Source organism: Hyla sarda, chromosome 1 (assembly GCF_029499605.1).
Source record: "Hyla sarda isolate aHylSar1 chromosome 1, aHylSar1.hap1, whole genome shotgun sequence".
Lineage (NCBI taxonomy): Eukaryota > Metazoa > Chordata > Amphibia > Anura > Hylidae > Hyla > Hyla sarda.
The window spans coordinates 126130874-126152314 of record NC_079189.1 but is presented as its reverse complement, the minus strand read 5'-3'; the positions used below and the strand labels follow the sequence as shown (position 1 = coordinate 126152314).

Genomic DNA, 21441 nt, shown 5'->3' with positions numbered 1-21441 from the left:
GTGTAATGGGAGCCAGGAATAAGATATTCTCCTCTTTGTATGCATAAATGATTTCTCACTTGTTCTTCTGAAGGAAATCCTGTCAACTACCAGTAGGTAATTCATGTTTAAAGTGAAAAACATATTTTCTGTAATAGGTTTTAATTAAAAATGTCTCACTGTTTGCTTCTGCAGCTTGCATGTTTTACAATACATTGTAAGCTACTTGAGGCCACAGGGTTGATACTGATCACTATCAATCCCGTCAGCCGGGATTCTAGTCGGCTCAGTCTGCAATGCCATCCTGTCTTCTCCTGAATGCCAATCTGAGCTCTAACTTGATATCAGTTGAGTTAATTTGATTTGAATCACAATAAATCTTATGGATTTGCATTCAGAAGAAGACATAAGGGACTGAAGCCACTGAATGCTATTGGCCATCCTGTGAAGTATTGTACTAGGTACAAGCTGCAAAAGAAAAATGTATTTGAATTTCTTACTTAAAGGGGTACTACCAGTAGACGACACCTGCTCCTTCACTGAAAGCTTCCCGTTCCGGAGATCGACGGGGATACCAGCGGTCGGACCCCAGCGATCAACTACTTATTCCCTATACTGTGGATAAGAGATAAGTTAGTTTTGGCTGGACTTCTCCATTTATATATTTTTTTAAATAGAAGTAAACTACAAGTCTGTATAGCTTTCTGGCATCAGGTGATTTGAAACCATTTTCTCCTCCGGAGTACACTTTTAAAAGCAAATACAGGAAAAAAGTTGCAGAGCTGCCCATGGTCTTTAAGTTGTAGATGTTTGTAAGACAATTCATGATAGCAATGAGGTCAATCCAAAACATCCTGCAGACATTAAGTGGTTCTTTACTTTGACCTACCCTGTAGAATGGTCTAAGAGATCAAGCACAGCTCTTCAGCTTAACTCTTTGCTGACACACCTAAACTAACAGAGTAAATGTGTATAAAGTAACACAGCTCTACAGTAAGAAAGTGAAGGATTGTTATGGCACAAAAGTTCCTCTCTTATATAGTGTCCATAATCTACTTAAAAGTTACGTTCGGTGGAGATGAGAGACAAAAGAATTACAGTTCAGACAGCATATGTAAAATATCCTGAAGGAAGTTTACATGAATGCAGTGTGGGTGGCACACAAACAATAATTTCACTGAAAATTAGAATATCCAGCCAAGAAGTAACGTGTGTGTGCTTGCTTTATGCTCCGATTTAATGGTGTATTTGTCTCTGATTATGGTCTGTTTTTCTCACAATCTTTAAATGTTACTGTAAACCGAAAAAAAATAATCACATGAAAGGCGCGTCAGCAGGTGTGTCCCAGCATCAAAAAGCCTGAACACGCTGTCCTACGGGGCTCTTGTTCTATCCTTCGCAGTGCGTGTTTGGAGGTTATTTAGAAGAATTACTTGAGGAGCCTTCCTAAGAGCCAATTGTTTTAATTTAATTGTTCCCTCTCATCAATCACTGTAGAATTTTACAAAGCACGGATACATTTCCATCTCTGGTGGGCTGAGGTGTACCAGAAACTCATATTCCCTGCAACGCAGATGAAGGCGACACAGAAACTGAAATTCCCCCTCGCCAGGTTAAGATTATTTTGTCCCTCGAACAGGTTAAAGGAAATATGTAATCTGTTTCCACTGCACTAACCTGTTGGTACAGACAGGTAGTGCAGGTAACATTGATCACAACCATACTTTTACCCATTCTGTGATCCAGTTCTCCTGCTATCTTCCTACATATCTTATCATATCATATTATTCCGGGGATGACTTGGTGCATGGACAGAGCTTTCTGACATCACCGCTGCTGTTTGCTAGCATCGGTACCCAGCAGAGAAGCAGCAGCAGTGATATCAGGAACCTCCGCCCATGCTCCAAGTTAGCCCCAAAACACAACATATGGGGGAAGATAGCTGGAGAACTGGAGCACAGAACGGGATCAGGTAAGTATGATTGTCATCAGTGTCACCTGCACTGTCTGTCTGTACTGACAGGTTAGTGTAGGGAAAACTGATGATAGATTTCCTTTAACCTCTTAAGAGAAACTGACAGCTGTTCACCCGTACTAAATCCAATATACTGGATTATAGTGTGGGTGAGGAGCATTAAAAAAAGTTGTCACTTACTTTAAATGGTGAAGAATTGGCAGGTGTAGCAAGGCCGCAGAGTGAAAATATTTGCATATGCATCACTGGGTGGGCAGACTGCAAAATATTAAGGAGGCAGGAAGGCAGGGCAAGCCCAATAAGGGATGAAACTCACCATTTAAAGTAAGTGACCATTCCTTTTTTAATGCGGTTCATGCAGATTTAGTGCAGGTGAACAGCCTGTCATGTTAAAAATGCAAGCCTGTAGGGAAGGAAAAAAAAAGACCAGAGGACGGCACCTCGTGCATTTCCCAAGAAGTGGGGTTCTCTAACAGGAGGATTCTGCAGGTTCTATAAAATGGCCACCTATAACCTTATATAATATGTGGTTTGTGGAGTTGATCTGTTCAAGCCAGAAGGTCTCAGGAACAGCCGCTGGTTGAACTGTGACTAAAGACTGAGAAATATGCAGGAAGCGCTGAAGAATAGAATAAACCAAACTTTTATTCTATACACCAATGACTCGTTTCAGGTGTTAGTACTAGGGATCGACCGATTATCGGTTTGGCCGATATTATCGGCCGATAATCGCGATTTTGGACATTATCGGTATCGGCAATTACCTTGCTGATATGCCGATAATGCCCGGCCCCACCCATCACCACCGCTGCCCCCCCCCATTGCCTCCCCCCATCCCCGGTGTTATAATTACCTGTTCCCGGGGGTCCGCGATCCTTCTGGCTCCTGCGCTGTTGCTGTGCGCTGCGTAATTACGTCAGTACACACAGTGACAACACAGGACGCCGATGGAGCCAGAAGGATCGCGGACCCCCGGGAACAGGTAATTATAACACCGGGGATGGGGGGAGGCGATGGGGCAGCGGCGGTATGTGGGCAAAGGATGGGAGGGGAGGCGATGGGGCAGCGGCGGCGGTATGTGGCCAGAGGATGGGGGGAGGCAATGAGGCAGCGGCGGCAGTATGTGGGCAGAGGATGGGGGGGAGGAGATGGGGCAACTGTGGTGATTAGACTCAGGACAGGCAGGGGGAGAGAAACGGGTGGCGGCGGCCGTCTCTGGCACCGCAAAAGCCGTTGTAGCTCAAAGTGCTGCTTTAAATCATTGATCTGCAACGGCTTCTGCCCCGCTGGGGGGGGGTATGTTGAAATAGCCGATAACTTACCAAAATACCAAAATATCGGTATAAGTTATCGGCTATCGGCCTGAAAGGTGGCAGATTATCGGTATCAGCCCTAAAAAAACGATATGGGTCGATCCCTAGTTAGTACGCCTTCCTCAAATTGGCATTCTACATAAGAGCTGTTTGCTTTCCCTTTTATATACCAAGACAAACAAACATGATTGCCAAAGGGAAGAGAAATGTCAAGACAGACTAAAAACAGGGTAATTGCGGTATACCTACAGGTTTTACAAAATGCAGTCACATGATAATATAAATGTTATGATGATTGAATAAACAAACAATTTTAAAACAATCAAGCACAGTACAATATACACAATACACCGTGTGTCTGGGAGTACAGGGTTAAAATTAGATTGAGGCGTGGATCAGTGAGGAGCCATTGCGTATCACAGGGCAGAGGCTTTATTGGTGTACAGAATATAAGTTCAGTTGATTCTGTACTTCTAGGCTTCCTGCATATTAGGGCTGCACGATATAAGGAAAATGTGTGATTATGATTATGGAGGTAAATATTGTGATTTCGATATGTGATTGCAATATAATAAGCAAATGGTGAAATCCCCCCCTATTTAATGTCCAATCTTCCTATTTCATAAAGCCAACTCCCCCAATTTCATGTTCGGAGGGGATTTACTATGAAATGGGGAGAAATTAGCATTAATTCCTCCTCCACATTTCATGTGTCTGGCCTGGTATTGTAAAGTCTACACCCTCTCTGGCGCTCTTGCGTTTCTCTATTGTGCAGCACAGCCGCATGGGACGGAACAATGGGAGTAAATTAATTCCCTTAAGGACCAGGAGGGGGGGGTTTTAAATTTTTTCCTCCTCGCCTTCTAATAACCATGAGACTTTCAATTCCCCCCCTACAGACCTATATGAGGCTTGTTTTGTGCACCACCAATTTTACTTTTTAATGACATCACTCATTTTACCAATAAAAAAATCTACAGTGAAATAAAAAAATTAATATTTTTGGGGAGAAATTGGAGGAAAAAAATAAAAAACTATTTAGCAACTTGGGGGGGGGGGGGGAGCCCATCCCGGCAAAATGCATCGGAGGTTTGATGTGGAACTGGGGTGAGTCCTGACTACTGTATGTATTTGTTGCTACATTACTTTTCATATGTCACTTCTCTATGGGCACGGGCTTTTAATCAGCAAAGCAAGTGCCCCACTGCACTACTGCACTTTAATTTTACTGATTTTCTGCTGGCTTTTGTGTGACTCTTACTATGGAGCTGTTTAGCCCTTTATAGAGTTGTATCCTTTGGCACTACAGCACTTTATCCACATCCACAACTGTATGCGTGTTAGTTTACCTTTGTGTTTCTCAAACCTATCTATTACTGTATATACTCGAGTATAAGCCGAGTTTTTCAGCACGATTTTTCGTGCTGAAAACGCCCCCCTTGGCTTATACTAGAGTGAACTCTCCGCCTGTCAATCCCTTCTCAGTGGTCTTCAATGACGTTCATGCGTGTCCCTGTGCGTCGTCATCAAGGCAACATCACTAGTCCGTGGCCGGGCCCAGAGAAGTGGGCCCCCCTGGTGAAAATGGACAGCCCGGAACCACTAACCCACCCCACGGTCCCTGCAGCATAGATGGCCTGGACCAGCTCACCCTTCCTTCCCACCGAGGGGAGGCGAGTGGAAAACTAAAAGGGGATGTCTGGATGATGACGAAGGCCGCAGTGATCTTCAACCTGCGGACCTCCAGAGGTTTCAAAATTACAACTCCCAGCATGCCTGGACAGCCATCGGCATGCTGGGAGTTGTAGTTTTGCAACATCTGGAGGTCCGCAGGTTGAAGACCACTGATGAAGGGATTGACAGGCGGTGATGATGAAGGAGGGGGGGGGGATGATGACGGGGTCTGGATGATGACGGGGGTCTGGATGATGACATGGGGGGATGATGTATTTCCCACCCTAGGCTTATAGTCTAGTCAATAACTTTTCCTGGGTTTTTGGGGTGAAATTAGGGGCCTCGGCTTATATTCGGTTCGGCTTGTACTCGAGTATATACGGTAATTGCTTCTCTCTGTAGCACTATTATCCCACAGACACACAGTATTGTACTTTCTCAGGACTTTCATCCCAGTACCCCTATGTGTAAATACATGCATTTTCTCCACTTTGTGTGATCCTTTTGTTTTAAGATGTATTGTTTTTTATCATGATATATCAATAAAGATTTGCTAATTATTTCTATATACTATCCAGTTTGGAGGTTTTTTCTTTCTCTGTGCGCACACAGATATAGGTGTTCCTATTGTATTTCTTTAATACCTCCAGTATATCAGTTTTTGGAGCCGACATTTGGAGAAGGGTCTTTTAGGTCGATTTATCACTTTTTGTTTTTACATATTTTTCCTCACAATTTTTTAGTCCCCATAGTGTATCTCCAGTTGTTGCATAACTACAACTCCCAGCATGACTGAACATTACTTATATACACATGTCGGACTGTTTTCAGCCTAGAAGATATGATCACATTGGATTATTCATCTCGCCAAGTCTCAGCAATCCATATCATTGAAAGTCAAATGGGGTTGGTGAGAGACTTCGGAAGCCCCTGCCACCCGCATGTCTAAATCTACTAAACAAACTTCTATGCGTAAGTGCAAGAACAAACCCTGAAAGAACAGAAACAAACACATGGGATCTAAAGACAACACTGCCTTTACCATGCCTGAAAACATTACCTTTCCCTGCTGGGAAGAGGTTATTCTAAGTTCACCAAACTCTTCACTAATGTGCGATTTATCTGGGTCTTTATGGATCTTTCATGATCACTGATGTGAAAAGACTCTCCATATGGGCAGTAATACATTAGAGTGTTTCCAGCCTTAAACTCTTTTTACATGGTAATGTTTTGTTGGTTTGAAAAAAAAAGAAAAAAAAAAACATATTTTACCTGTATATTAAACATGACCATCAAAATAAAACCATCAAAATAAAAGCTCTGCTTTGGCTACATTTTAAAGTGGAATATACCGTATTTTTCGCCATATAAGACGCACTTTTTCTTCCACAAAACTGGGGGGAAAAGTTGGTGCGTCTTATACGGCAAATACACATTAAAACCCTGTCCTATCGCGGCGGTCCCTGCGGCTATCAATGGCCGGGACCCGCGGCTATCAATGGCCGGGACCCGCGGCTAATACAGGACATCACCGATCGCGGTGATGCCCTGTATTAACCCTTCAGACACGGCGATCAAAGCTGACCGCAGCGTCTGAAGCGAAAGTGAAACTAACCCGGCTGCTCAGTCGGGCTGTTCGGGACCGCCGCGGTGAAATCGCGGCGTCCCGAACAGCTTACAGGACACCGGGAGGCACCTTACCTGCCTCCTCGGTGTCCGATCGGCGAATGACTGCTCCGTGCCGGGATCCCCTGCATGGCCGGCGCTCTCCTTCATCCTCATCACGCCGTCGCGCATGCCATCCAATAGGAGTGGCGTGTGTAGCGACGTGATGGCAGCGACAGAGAGCGAGGATACCGGGCAGCAGAGCTGTTCCGGAGTGACGGGGACGCGGCGACAGCGATGGAGGGTGACATCAAGGGCAGCGGTGACAGGTCCGGAGCGGCGGGGACACGTGAGTAGTACCTCCTATACCAGTGGTCTTCAACCTGCGGACCTCCAGATGTTGCAAAACTACAACGCCTGGCATGTTGGGAGTTGTAGTTATGCAACATCTGGAGGTCTGCAGGTTGAAGATCACTGTCCTATACTTTACATTATATTTGGTTCAAAATCTTTTTTTTTTCTAGATTTTCCTCCTTTAAAATTGGGTGCGTCTTATATGCCGGAGCGTGTTATATGGCGAAAAATACGGTATTTCTACAATATCGCACAGTTTAGATCTGCAAACCGAGGTGAGTGATCTGGCAAATCCCTCACTTATCTGGTTTGGATTTTACATTACTGGAAGTTCGAATTCAAAAGTTCTCAAAAAAATATATATAAAGAGATAACCAGATATATAGCATTATATAATGAAAAACTAATATTTGGGGACAAGAGGTTGGGAAAGGAATTGGCGGAGACCATGGAGGACCTGGAAATCATTCAAGAGAATGATAATTCAGTGGTAAAGTTAAGAAGTGGTAACCCATGTTGACGCGTTCCAGTTTGAAGGGTATGAGTGAAGTCAAGTGATGGTATAGCAGGCGAATCTCCTTTGGCATTTGGGCAAAAAGGTTTGGAGGAAACGTTGAAGTTGAGAGTATTAGAGTAGACTAAGTGTAATGGGAGTTATCAGGCAACACTGACCTGAGGAGCTGTAGGGCTTAAGAAAATCTGGTTAAAGAGTATGGGTTATATTTAAAGCGGTACTCCGCCCCTAGATATCTTATCCCATATCCCAAAGGACCCCCGCGATCTCGGCTGCGGCACCCCAGACATCTGGTGCTCCATGCCGGATGACTGGCGATGCAGGGCAGAGGCTTGTGATTGCATGTGACATCACGGCCACGCCCCCCAATGCAAGTCTATGGGAGGAGGCGTGACTGCCATCACACCCCCTCCCATAGACTTGCATTGAGGGGGAGTGGCCATGATGTCACGAGCCTCCGGCGCTGCACCCCTGCGATCAGACATATTATCCCCTATCCATTGGATAGAGGATAAGATATCTAGGGGCAGAGTACCCCTTTAAGTACTGCATAAGAATAAGTGTTTAGCATGTCCTAGTGGAAATAATAGGTTATCTGTAACTTGGAGTAATGGGCCCACTGGGTCTATAAGTAAGATCTTTGTGCCAGTGCTAAGTGGAGTGTTTCCAGTGCATGTTGGGAATAAATTATAATTGTAAGGTATCTCATAAAGACCAGGATCAAATCCTAGGGAAGAGTAGTCAGGGTCAGAGGGCATTTGTCATGTGCAACATTGACTACATTCATAAAGCTACATTCAGAATTCTGCTGCTTTCCAATCACCAGAGAGCAATGCATTTTGGCATCTAGTTCACACAACTATCCATAGAAAGAAGAAATATGCAGACATAGCAGAATTCCGAAAGCAGATTTTAAGAAAATAAGGTTCTAAATTAATCAAAATAAGCAAATCCAACAGTTTTTAAAGTTATTCAATTTAGTTAAATTAAGTGAAAATTAAGTGAAACCTAAAAAGTGGAGGAATGAGGTATTGTCTGAGATTACAACAAACTGTCTGCTTTTTGCCCAGAGACCCGCCACTACTATTCATGGTTTGTGTCTGGTATTCCAGTAATTTAATAGTAGAGCTGCAATACCAGATCCAGCCCATGGACAAGAAAGCGACACACCTTTTTCTCTTAATCCCAGACAACTTGTTTAAACTATGTATGATATGATATTCATTTGTTATATTCTTATTTTAAAGTGTCACAGTGATACCCATAGCATGTTTCCTCTGAGTATATATTATATCAATTCATCTAAAAGAAAACAAGACAGAAATATTCCCAATAACCAAAATCACTTTACTATAAGCACGTGAACCATCACTAATCTCTATGGCTAAGGTTTCTGAAATGTATCTACCTTAGAGAAGGGCAAGCAGTCCTTGTCAGCTTCCTTGTCTTTCACTTCAAAGTCATAAAGTGCTTTACATTGAGGCGGAGGTTGAGGTAAAGGCTTTATAATCTGCACAAAATTGGTCGGGAAAAAGCCATGGACTCCATTGATTTCTCCGTGATACCAATTCTCATCAACCTGTCGGCGAAGCACAATAATATCGCCCTTGTTGAATTTCAGGTCTCCAGGTTCTTTCCCTTCATAATTGTACAAAGCTTTGGCACATGGTAACTGAGGTACACCCTGAAAAAAAAAAAAAAAAGTACATATTAACATCAAGAACATTTCTACACTTGTAAATGCATTAGGGCAGTGGTTCTTAAAGGGGTACTCCGGTGAAAACCTTTTTTCTTTTAAATCAACTGGTGGCAGAAAGTTAAACATATTTGTAAATTACTTCTATTAAAAAATCTTAATCCTTCCAGTATTTATTAGCTGCTGATTGCTACAGAGGAAATTCCTTTCTTTTTGGAACACTGATGACATCACGAGCACAGTGCTCTCTGCTGACATCTCTGTCCATTTTAGCAACCGTGCATAGCTGATGTATGCTAAGGGCAGCATGGTGGCTCAGTGGTTAGCACTGCTACCTTGCAGTGCTGGGGCCTTGGGTTCAAATCCCACTAAGGACAACAATAAATACACTTATTATTATTATTATTATAATAACGTCAGCAGAGAGCACTGTGCTCGTGATGTCATCAGAGAGCATTCCAAAAAGAAAATAATTTCCTCTGTAGTATTCAGCAGCTAATAAGTACAGGAAGGATTAAGATTTTTTAATAGAAGTAATTTACAAATCTGTTTTACTTTCCGGAGCCAGTTGATTTAAAAGAAAAAAGGTTTTCACCGGAGTACCCCTTTAACCTTGTTGGAGGTACTGAACCCCACCAGTTTCATATGCGCATTCACCGAACCCCTCTTAATTGGAAAAATAAAATATGATGTTTTCAAATTCAAAACATAGGAGGTATATATTTATACATAGGTGCACAAAATGAACAAAACCATTGAAGAACAAAACCATTAAGACACATTAGGCGCAGGCTGTGTTCCCCCACATTAGGCAGGCAGTGTTCCCCCACATTATATAGGCCAGTGGTCTTCAACCTGTGGAGTTGTAGTTTTGCAACATCTGGAGGTCCACAGGTTGAAGACCATTGATGTAGGCAGTGTTCCCTCACAGACATACAGGCTCCAGCCATATACAGTGTATGGCTGGAGGCTGTATGTCTGTGTATTGCCCACTTCAGTGCTCCGACCACCGATCCGGCTATAGCAGTAGGTCTCGGGACCGGTGGTTGGAGCACTGAAGATGACGTGCTGCTGGTCACTTACCAAGCTGGCCAGCACGCGTCTTCCTCCTTCTCTATCCTCCCGTCCTCGGCACCTTAATTTCCATTGGCACACGCACAGGACGTCAGTGATGTCCCGGCGTGCGCTATGTCCCGGTGGCCCTGCATTTTTAAACTTAACGCGGGGCCGCAGGGAGTTAATAGTGATGGGGGGAATTGCCCCGTCGCTACAGGACCGGCAAACACCGGCTCTGCTCGAGGCCCCGAGCAATTGCTTGGTTTGCCTGTCCTGTTGTGACTTCCCCCACCGAACCCCTGGAACTGACTCATCGAACCCCTGGTGTTCAATCGAACCCAGATTAAGAACCACTGCATTACAGCCTAGATTTCCAATCCTGAAATAGGTTCTTAACCGACATTGAGTGAGTTCTTAGCCTTTCTGTTGACCCAGAGACCATCTACAGGTGTCCACTCTGCTCTTGAAACATAAATTATTTGTCTGTGAATTCTATATACTATATTATAACTGTCAATCTATGTATATTTTTTGGCAAAAAAAAAGTGTCTGTTCATACTGGTGTTTTTTGTGTGTACCACATGGGCCAACCAAAAAATTTGAGGCTGAATTTTTTTGCTAGAGGATAATGTATAGGTCCAAACTGCCCATGGGTCCAACAGCCCCATGTTGAGTGCCCCTCACAGAAATAGAGAAGCCTGAAAAAGGTTCCCCAACACTGCACCCTTGTCATAGCCTTAAAGGGGTATTTCGGTGGAAAACTAATTTTTTTTTTATCAACTGGTGCCAAAAAGTTAAACAGATTTGTAAAATACTTCTATTTAAAAATCTTAATCCTTCCAGTACTTATCAGCTGCTGTATACTATAGAGGAAGTTCTATTCTTTTTGAATTTCTTTTCTGTTTGTCCACAATGCTCTCCTCTGTTCATGTAAGGAACTGTCCAGAGCAGGAGCAAATCCCCATAGCAAACCTCTCCTACTCTGGACAGTTCCTGACATGGACAGTGGTGTCCGCAGAGAACACTTTGGTCAGACTGAAAAGAAATTCAAAAAGAAAAGAACTTCCTCAGTATTATACAGCAGCTGATAAGTACTGGAAGGATTGAGAAAGTAATTTACAAATCTGTTTAACTTTCTGGCACCAGGTGATTTAAAAGAAAGAAAAAATTTTTTTTCCACCAGAGTACCCCTTTAAGTGAACAACAGCAATCTAGTGTAACCATAATCTAGACATAGTGAGCTTTTTTGAAATGTATTTAATGATCACAACATAAAAACTATTGATTTAAACGTGTGAACCGGCTGTCCCATCCAAATACGCCATCCTGTGCACACAGCGATTCAAGTCATTATCAAGACAGACTTGTAAATCTAGAAGTGACAACCATTCATGGAACTTGACAACATTTTTGGACTGCCAAGCATTTAGCATCCTGCAGCCGACATTGGAAATAAAAAGTCAGAATGTGCTCTCCATATGTTCTCCTATTATACGAATCACTAGCCCTTTGGTGGTTGTGTTATTCCATAAACAAGGATCTAAAAGAAATGTGTCCTCCTAGATTTCAACACCACGAGCTCTTTCCTATGGAAGGAAATCTATAGCAGATCTCCTTTACAGCAGTAAACTTGAAAGCAAATAATACAGTATCAACTTCCCATATTCATTAATTTTATTGCATTTAACCAAGCTCTCCAAATCTGGCAGATGGCGGATTTCACATGTGGTGGTGGAAATAGAGGAACAAAGTTACCATATGTACTTCACGCTTTCTGGAGCAATCCGTATGCATTCATCCATCATGTAGTCACAAGTAATCACATTGGTTACATTAAAGCTGTTGTAGATTACCTATCCAGGAAATCCTGCCATCAACACATGGGACATTATACTAGTTAATTCCAAATCTGACAACAAATTACAAAGGCAACACGTTGGAGGAAATCCTATAGGAAGGACTGATGTCTATTCATAGGATGCTCGACATGCATTATATTGTTTCCGGACACTTTTTACATAAAGCATATTTACAGGGAATCACTTGCATATCACAGCTGGACAAATCCCACAAAACAGAAAGCCTATACGGCTTATCTGATATTTTGGGTTGATTTCTGCCAATGCATTAGAAACTTCTAATTTCAGTCCACTGAATGGTCATAGCTGAATGACCTCTATATTATTGTGTCCATCACTGAAACGGTGGCGCAGTGAGTACAAATCATGACATATGGAGGTTTTTTTTGTTTTGTTTTTTCAAAAACACCAAAGGTCCTCTAGGGGTACTCTGCCCCTAGACATCTTATCCCCTATCCAAAGGATAGGGGATGAGATGTCTGATCACGGGGGTCCCGCTGCTGGGATCCCCACGATCTCTGTGCAGCACTTGGCGTTCGTGTAGACCGCTGGGAGTGGGAGTCGTGATGTCATGGCCACACCCCTTGTGATGTCACACCACGCCCCCTCAATGCAAGTCTATGAGAGGGGGCATGGCGGATGCCATGCCCCCTGTCATAGACTTGCATTGAGGAGGCATGGTATGACATCATGAGGGGCGTGGTGGTGATGTCATGACCCCTGCTGCCCACTCCAAGCGTTCGGAATAAAATGTTTCGAACGCTGGGGCAGCTCAGCACCCCTTTAACCTTCAGCTCACGCTATTCAAATATTGATATTGTCCAGGTTTTACCCAGACAATATCTTACAACTGTCCTAAGGTATTTCCCTCTAACAACTTTGCATGAGGTTTAAGCTTTCACCTTTTAATTAAAAAAAACTCTCATTCTTAAAATTCCACAGACTTTTAGAATTTTTCTCTCCAAGAAGTAATCAGCAGAGCTATGAAAACAGATACTTAAGCTTTACATACATCATTGAATAGGGACGTTTCTGTTTAGTCTAAAAGTGAACAAAGTATCAGCGGCATCCCACAGCTCATTGGGAAAAGATTTCTGATGAACTCATTATATCGGTTTTTCAATGAGAAAAAGGTCAATATTGTATCAGAAACATTATTCATTAAAAGCTCTTGGGGTTTACCTTGTAGATATACATATACCTCAAACTTAGGCAGGGTTTACACCCTTGTTGTTTTATCTGCTTTATCAAAGTAGTCGAACATACCTCATAGGATCCCTTGCATAGCAGACAACAACAGCACTCAACGGGCCCAGGTTAAAGGAGATATCCAGTGGTGAAAAACGTATCCCCTATCCTAAGGATAGGGGATAAGTTTCAGATCGCGGGGGGCCCGACCGCTGGGGCCCCCCGCGATCTCCTTTGGCAATCTCCGGCTCTGCCATAGAGTTGTATTGAGGGGGCGTGTCGGCCGCTGCTTCGTGCAGTGGTCAACACGCGCTATCTGGCAAGCGAGCTGGGGCCCAGTACAGAGAGATCGCGGGGGGGCTCCAGCTGTCAGACCCCCTGACTGCTGAAACTTATCTCCTATCCTTAGGATAGGGGATACGTTTTTCTCCACTGGACTACCCCTTTAACATCACTATGTCCAAAAATAAGGCCTTATGCCAAGGTATAGGTAAACAATGGCATATGCTGCACTTAAAGGGGTATTCTGCCCCTAGAAATCTTATCCCCTATTCAAAGGATAGGGGGATAAGATGTCTGATCGCGGGTGTCAAGCCTCTGGGCCCCCCTCAATCTCCATGCAGCACCCGGGGATCTGAACATGATGTTTAGAACGCTTGGTGCGGACGGCCGTGATCGTGAAGTCACGTCATGCACCCTTGTGACTCCATGCCAGATGAATGGAGGGGGCATGGTCGTGACATCCCAACCAAGCCGACCGCACCAAGCATTATAAACAATGTTCAGAACTCCAGGTGCTGCACGGAGATGGTGGGGGGTCCCAGAGGTCGGAACCCCACGATCAGACATTTTATTCCCTATCTTTTAGATAGGGGATACGATGTCCAAGAGCGGAGTAACCCTTTAGCCAACTATGCACGTGTTACTTTAATTGGCTACTACAAGACCAATCACTATTTCATGAAATTGTCCATTGAACGATCCCATCAGCAACATGCCAGACTACAGTACTGGCAAATCACAGTTTTTTTTTTCCTTTTTAAATCATACCAGACTTTGCAAAGTGGCAATTGATTTGTTGAATTTGACATTCACAGGTAATTTACAGGTAACTATTGCCTGAAATATTCAAAATTGAGCAATTTTGTCCACATTATATGGTGTATGGGCAGCTTAATAATGCTATAAAAAAAACAAAAAACTGTGCACTATTCATTTTCAGCAGACATTGTTCTACACATTATTCTATACAATAAAGGCCACAAGTACACCATCATTACACCTTCCACAATTTTCTTGTGCTTTGTGATGGCCATATTTACAGTGAAACCTCTACAAAAGACCACTTCTTCGAGTATGCCACCCCCTCACCCAGACCAGATTTTGGGTGGTCACCTTTACAGGTTATGCTTTATAGTACATGCTATATTGCGAATTATTAATTTCCTGTATAGGAAAATGCAGCGGTCAGTATACTGGCTACACATAAGTAATGTAGCACTGACTACAGGCTCATTGAAATGATCTGCTAATGTGTGTTAGTGACTGGACACATAGGGGGACATTTATCAAAGCATTTAGTCTTTTTTTTTTTTTGCTAAAAATTGTCGCAAACAAGTCGCATGTGCGACTACTCTATTTTTTGTGTGACTTTTTAATTGTGCAGTGCCGTAAGCAAAAAAAAAGAAACTTGCTTATCAAAGCAAAGTGCGAAAGTCACAAAAAAGTTGCATCACATGAAAAAGCCTACTAAATTTACTCCAGCTCAGACATGGAGTAAAAAAAGCCACTACCAAAGCAAAAAATATATAAAAATTGCTTACCTGAAAGAAATTTATCAAGCAGGCTGAAAGCAGTTGATAAATCCGTCACACATAAGCAAAAAAATTGTAAGAAAAAAAGAACTAAAAAAAGGAATACATAAGCAAACATTGATAAATGTCCCCAATAGCCATTTCATATAGAAACAACCACAGTACCTCCACATAGCTCTTTGGCAGCTCAATGGTACATGCCTAATAAAGACAGACATGGGAAGCCAAATCCATTTGGTTGTTCACAGGTTGGCCTATTGAGAGCCGACTCTACCTCTTTCTATGTCCTTGTTTCAAATTTGCACTTCTCTATGCAAAAGGAGAGAAAAAAATTCTTCCCTTGAATAGACGCATTGAGATGCATATTCCTCTCCCTCAAAGAGAAGATCTGTTCTGAAAGAGTCTTTTACTAGCTCTGCTAAGTTCCGAAGTACAATCCAAGTCTGTAACAAACGAGACCACAGCTATCTGTAGGCCGGACACATCCTCTGCTGAACTTTTACACTTTAAAGCTGACCCTAGACATGGGATCACTGCCAGCCTAAAAAAGTTTCAGATGGCAATTAATTGGGCAGATTTAACAGGCCAGCTTAAGTGTGAAAGTTCAGCAGACTAGATCTCTGCCAACAATCCCATGTCTAATGCCAGTTTATAGCAGACTGTCGGCATTCAGCTTTATTTGTACAGTACGTTAGGGCTACATAGCAGCCATGTGATTGAGACAAATCTTACACCCAGCAGTCACTCCCAGGACAACCTGAAGCTGTGCCAGGATCACCCATATGACGGGCAATTTCACAGACTGTTTAAAATCTGCAATGAAGCCCTCCTCTCTCCATGCCACCTGCACAGAACACAGACCCTAATAATTGGCAGTCATGGTGCCCTCATGGCTCCTGGTTTCTGTGAGTAGAATTTGACAATACCATTTTAAAAAGCAAGAACAAGATTGTATTGGTGTTGAAGAATACTGCTAAGTGTATAAAACATTGCTACCCCCTAGTTCACTAGCTCAAATCATACTGAAGAAAGGAATACTGGAGGGCATTAATATACTAAAAAAGATATCAACACATTTGAGAGTATTTTTTTTTTCTTGCTTTGGACTTCTGGTGAAAAAACATTTTGCCCAAAGGTCTAGAGTGAAGTTTTGTGAGGAGCAGCCTTGTTTTCCAGCACGTATATCTACTTTCCTGAAATGGAATCCGTCATTAACTTTACGCTGCCCCGACTAGTCATTGAGTGGTCCCCCGTTGTCTTCCACCACCTCCAGCCTTGACTGATAAATATCTCCTTGTTTGGATATAGGGAGGGATTTATTAATGTTGGCAGGACGGGGTAAAGTCACCAGGGACTGACCCAATGACTCACGGTTCAAGCAAAAAATGCACCAATGGGAAAATGAAGCAAGAACTGATCCCATTCATTTGAATGGGACAGTTCACAATCATCCGGCCTCTCAGTATTGACGCCAGATGGCTGTACTCCTCTATCTAAGTTTCCCCGTCCGGCAATCACAAACAATGGATGCCAGGGGATGCACAGCTGATGCACTTCTGGCATCAGCTATGGCATCAGTTGTGGCAATTTTCACCCAGTTTCGCTGGAGCCGAATGCCGCAGATATGTAACTCTAGCCTAACTGTCTGCAGAACAGTTATCTTTCCTAACCTCCTCACACACATGAAAGTTCGGGAGTAAGCCGCCATGTTACTCTGGCGACAACTTATCCCTCCAAAAACAAAAGGGTAACGTGGTGAAAATAACCTGTCAAAGAGTCAGGAGGAGGCCATGTACCTATGAAAGACAGTTACGGGCTCAGTTAAAGGGGGTTTAGATAAAGGTGTATGGGCACCTTTAGATGTTTGTTCAGATGATAAATATAGCAATGAGACAGTTCCATCCAGCTGCTCCTCTCTGACATAAGCACTTTACGTGATGCTACAGGGGCTGTAAAGTTAGTGTAGTTCATAATATACCGTCTGTACCTGTGTGTGACGGTTTTCTCACAATTCTTATTTGATTTTCACCCCAATATTTATTTTTAACAGTATACAAAATGACTGTGGTCTCGGATTTTTCCCAGCTTGCAATGCGGCCGAGACCTGACTCACTAGTCAGCTGATGACAGGGAGCCGGTCTGCTTCAGTGGGTGGAGCGATAACTTGGTGGGAGAGAGATCAATCTGCAACTAATGTAACAGCTGTAGGCACCCTGATTGAAAACCACAGGGCTTTTGTTTCAATGGGTGGGCTGGCTGATGTGTGAGAGGGAGGAAAATGGAATTGTGGGATTTGTAGTCAAAAAAACCTAAGTCAAACAGGAAATACAAGTTCACAAACAGCTAGCCACAGTATTATGGTAATCTCATGACATAGCCATTTAGCCCCAAGACAAGCGCAGATCCTTCCTGCCAGGTACGTACTAAAATCTCCATATGGTGGAGAACCCCTTTAAACAAAACACTGTAAGAAAACTATAGGTATATATTATTAAATGAAAAATGAATTTTGCTTGCAAATAAATATCTTATTAGTTGAATAAAGTGAAGCTTATGTAACTCACCTGCAGCAAGAACAACAAAAATGAAGTAAGCCATAAAAATAACCTAGAAAATCACTGCGCCCCTTAGGCCCAGGCCTCTTGTATAACAAACGAGCATGTAACTAATGTAAAAAAAATTAAAAAAAGAAGCAGTGCTCCGTTAACTCTCATTCTATAAAGTTTTTCTCTTAACGTGCAGGCCAAGTTTTCAGAAAACAAAAAACTTTTTTTTTTGTGCCATTTACTACTACTACATACAACTGTATTTAGGAAGTATATAAAATGAATTTGAGAAAAATAAAGAGATGTTTGTACAAAATGAATGCAGTGATCATATCTGTCCTGAGGATGAAAACAAAGCTGAGCCATGGCCTGCACTTTGCCTGTAGCCCCCTTTTCCACCCTCAGACAACAGGCTCTTGAAGATCTGCTGAGTTTACATTTCACTGCAGCCTTTCACTTGGCTTCACATGAAAGAGGCAGAATAGTGAAAAAACAACTCCCAGCAGTCTACCCACAGGTTGCAGCTGCCATTTTTTCCTTGCCAGCAACATGGAAAAATCTTAAACCTAAACTGTGAGTAACAGAAGCATAATCACATTATTATTGTACCCTCTCTTCAGAAATGTCAAGGTTTTTTTTTTTAGCAAATAAATGGTCGAGTTTCCTTCCCTCATTCTATCATTAAAATTAAGCAAATCTATGAAATTTAAGGAATAGGGGCCCAAGGTCACCTGTAAGGGAATCGGATGAAAATATCAACTTTACAACCTCTGACATGGCTCCTTAAAGTGATTTTCCAGTTTCAAAAACCTATTTTCATATGCACTATAAACGTGAGTTCACACAGGCGGATTACCTGCGGTATCTCTGAGCGTATTTGTTGTGGAAAATCTGCAGCAGATTTTGCTACCATTGACTTCAATGGGTCCAAGGCAAATCTGCAAATCTGCATCTATTGCGGATTTTCGGCTGACCCATTGAAGTCAATGGTAGCAAAATCTGCTGCAGATTGCTGCAGAAATTCCACAGGAAATATTGTGCATATTTTTGCTGCCCATTGATTTCAATGGGCAGTTAAATCTGCAGCAGAAAATATGCACGTGTGAACGCACCCTTAGGATATGTTCACACGTGCATATTTTTGTTGCAGATCTGCTGCAGACTTGCTGCTGCAGATTTTGCTGCCCATTGACTTCAATGGGTAGCAACATCTGTTACAGCAAATATGCTGAAGATCTGCAGCAAAAATACGCACATGTGAACGCACCCTTAGGGTATGTTAATAAAGGGAAATCCGTTGTGAATTTAACATAAAGAGTGCCCAAAACAAAGAACGCCATTAAACAGGAACATGTTCTCTGCAGATAATGTTGTGTATTGATCCTATGACCAATGTTTAGAATGTTTCTGCCGTGGAAATCCTGATTCCGGTGTCCGCAGAAATAATATACATGTCTATTCTTTCTGCAGATTTCGATCAGAAATGCATTGCCATCTTTGCCAGAGCATTTCTGAGAGGTCCTAGCACCCGCCGGATAAATCAAATGTGCGGAATGTCTGCCCGTGTTTACTATTTACAGTGTTTACGACTTGTGACTATGACCTTACTGTATATGCGCTGAGAAAGCATTTAGCTGTGTTAAACACAGTTGGAATCATAGCTTGTTTTAGTTATAAGTGAATTTTCCTATTAATTTTGTGGCCTTAGAGGCCAAGTATGCAACAGTTTCTACAGAAAATGGACATAATTATGGACATAATGAAATTAATAAATGTAAATAATTTATCAGAATGGTTTAACAGTAAAAATGTCATTGTTGCCCATAGAAATAAAAGCTAAGGCCTCATTGGTCGCTATACCATTATGGATGCTTCCAGTGTGACATAAAAGTAGAAAAAAAAACTATAGTTAAAAAAATATATCTATATATCATGATTCTGTCCAGGTGTAATTGAAAAGATCTCTTTCAGCCTGCAGGTCCTTATCAGCACATGGCAGCGTTGTGGCTAGCTACATGGGGTTCCATATAAACAGTCTCACTGGAGCACACACAGGGACAACCGCTTGGAAGATATTGCTCCATGAAAAAATATGCAAATTGATCTCATCTGTATGGGAAAATACCATATATTTCCCAGAGAGCATAGCCTAATATCTTCATACCTTCCCACTGGTTCTCCTTAAAGAGAATCATTACTTTATACACATAGATTAATCTTACAGGAGTCAAGAAGACACAACCTATCATGAGGCACATCTATATATATAAAACCCAATGGGGGGGGGGAATTTATTATTGTATATAGAGCTTTTCTTTTTGTCAATTTTTTTACGCAAAAATTTGCGCAAAAGTTTCTTTTGCGTTTTTTTCCTCCGCAAAACCTGATAGAATTATTCATAGCCATGTCTATGATTAAGTTTACCTTAGAGCACTTTCTACCGTAGAATCGAATTTGCGTGTATTTTTTTTTTGCGCAAATGCACTTTTCTTGCGCAAATATACACCACCTCGGAGGACATGTACCAAAATGTTCTAAAGCATCTGAGAATTATATTAACTATTTTGGGACAGTTAGGACTACTACTCCCATCATTGACAGACTCTGCCCATGATGGGAATTATAGTCCAGGGGCTGAGGTACAGATCGCACCGGGTCATTCTCCAGAGACCCGCTGTGATCTGCATTTATTAACTGTAAAAGCCGGCGGAACATGCGGCTACACTGCGCAGCCCGACGGCTCCTGTATACACTGCTCATAATAATAATAATAATTTTATTTATATAGCGCCTACAGATTCCGCAGCGCTTAATGCTCATAATTCATAATCCCCGCCGCCGGGAGACCAGAGCTCTGATAATGCATAATGGGAACAGAGTCTTTCTGGTAGTGTGTTCCCAAACATGGAGACTCCAGCTGTTGCTTAACTACAGCCCCCATGATGGGAGTGTTAGTCTAGCAACAATTGGAAGCTCCCTGTTTATGAACATGCTGCATTATGTGTGTACTCCCCAGGGAAGAGCGCAAAAAATTTACTAACCCGTATTTCTTGTTTTTCTTTTCTTCTCATTTCAGATACCTGAATGCAGAGGACTACGTCAGATTCGGTGGACTGCGACGATGACTAGCATTTTTTTAATTTCAATAAAATAGTTAACAAGGGCTGCGGGGGAGTGTTTTTTGTAATACATTTTTTTCCAATGTGTTGTGTTTTTTTAAATTGAATTTTCAGGCTTAGTAGTGGAAGACGTCTTATAGATTAAATCCATTACTATGCCAGGGCTTAGCGTTAGTCCCAAAATCAGCTAACCCTAACGTCTAATTATTACCCGGTACCCACCACCACAGGGGTGCCGGGAAGAGCCCGTAGCAAAAATGGTGCTCCTGGGCCTAAGTGGAACAGGCTGGCGTTATTTAGGCTGGGGAGGGCCAGTAACGTCAGGCTGTTGCTGCTTGGCTGGTATCTGGCTGATACTGAAAATAGAGGGAACCCTATGCATTTTTTTAATTATTTAAAAAAAAAACTTAAAAAAAAAAAAACTTAAAAAAAAAAAACGTGTGTGGTACCCCCATTTTTTCATTATGAGCCAGTTACCAACCAAGCAGCAACAGCCTGATGTTACCAGGGTGGGCGAGGACCATTGTAGCTGGCCCTACCCAGCCTAAATAACACCAGCCTGTTACCGCCAAGGCCCAGGAGTACCGGGGAGAAATAATTGGGGGTTAACGCTAGCTGATTTTGGGGCTAACGCTAAGCCATGGCTTAGTAATGGATTCCGTCTATAAGACAGCTTCCACTACTAAGCCTGAAAATTTAATTATAAAAAACACAACACATTGAAAAAAAATTTTTATTTAAAAAATAAA

At 42.3% G+C, this 21441-nt stretch overlaps 1 protein-coding gene across 2 annotated transcripts in view; it reads right to left on the bottom strand.

The window, feature by feature from the left end:
• Nucleotides 1-21441, bottom strand: part of SH3RF1 (SH3 domain containing ring finger 1) — a 180752-nt gene that overhangs the window by 64456 nt on the left and 94855 nt on the right. For both annotated transcript variants that reach the window (XM_056560968.1, XM_056560974.1), the window contains exon 3: nt 8823-9098. In XM_056560968.1, coding sequence (XP_056416943.1) covers nt 8823-9098 — 276 coding nt within the window. The remainder of the gene's footprint in view (nt 1-8822; nt 9099-21441) is intronic.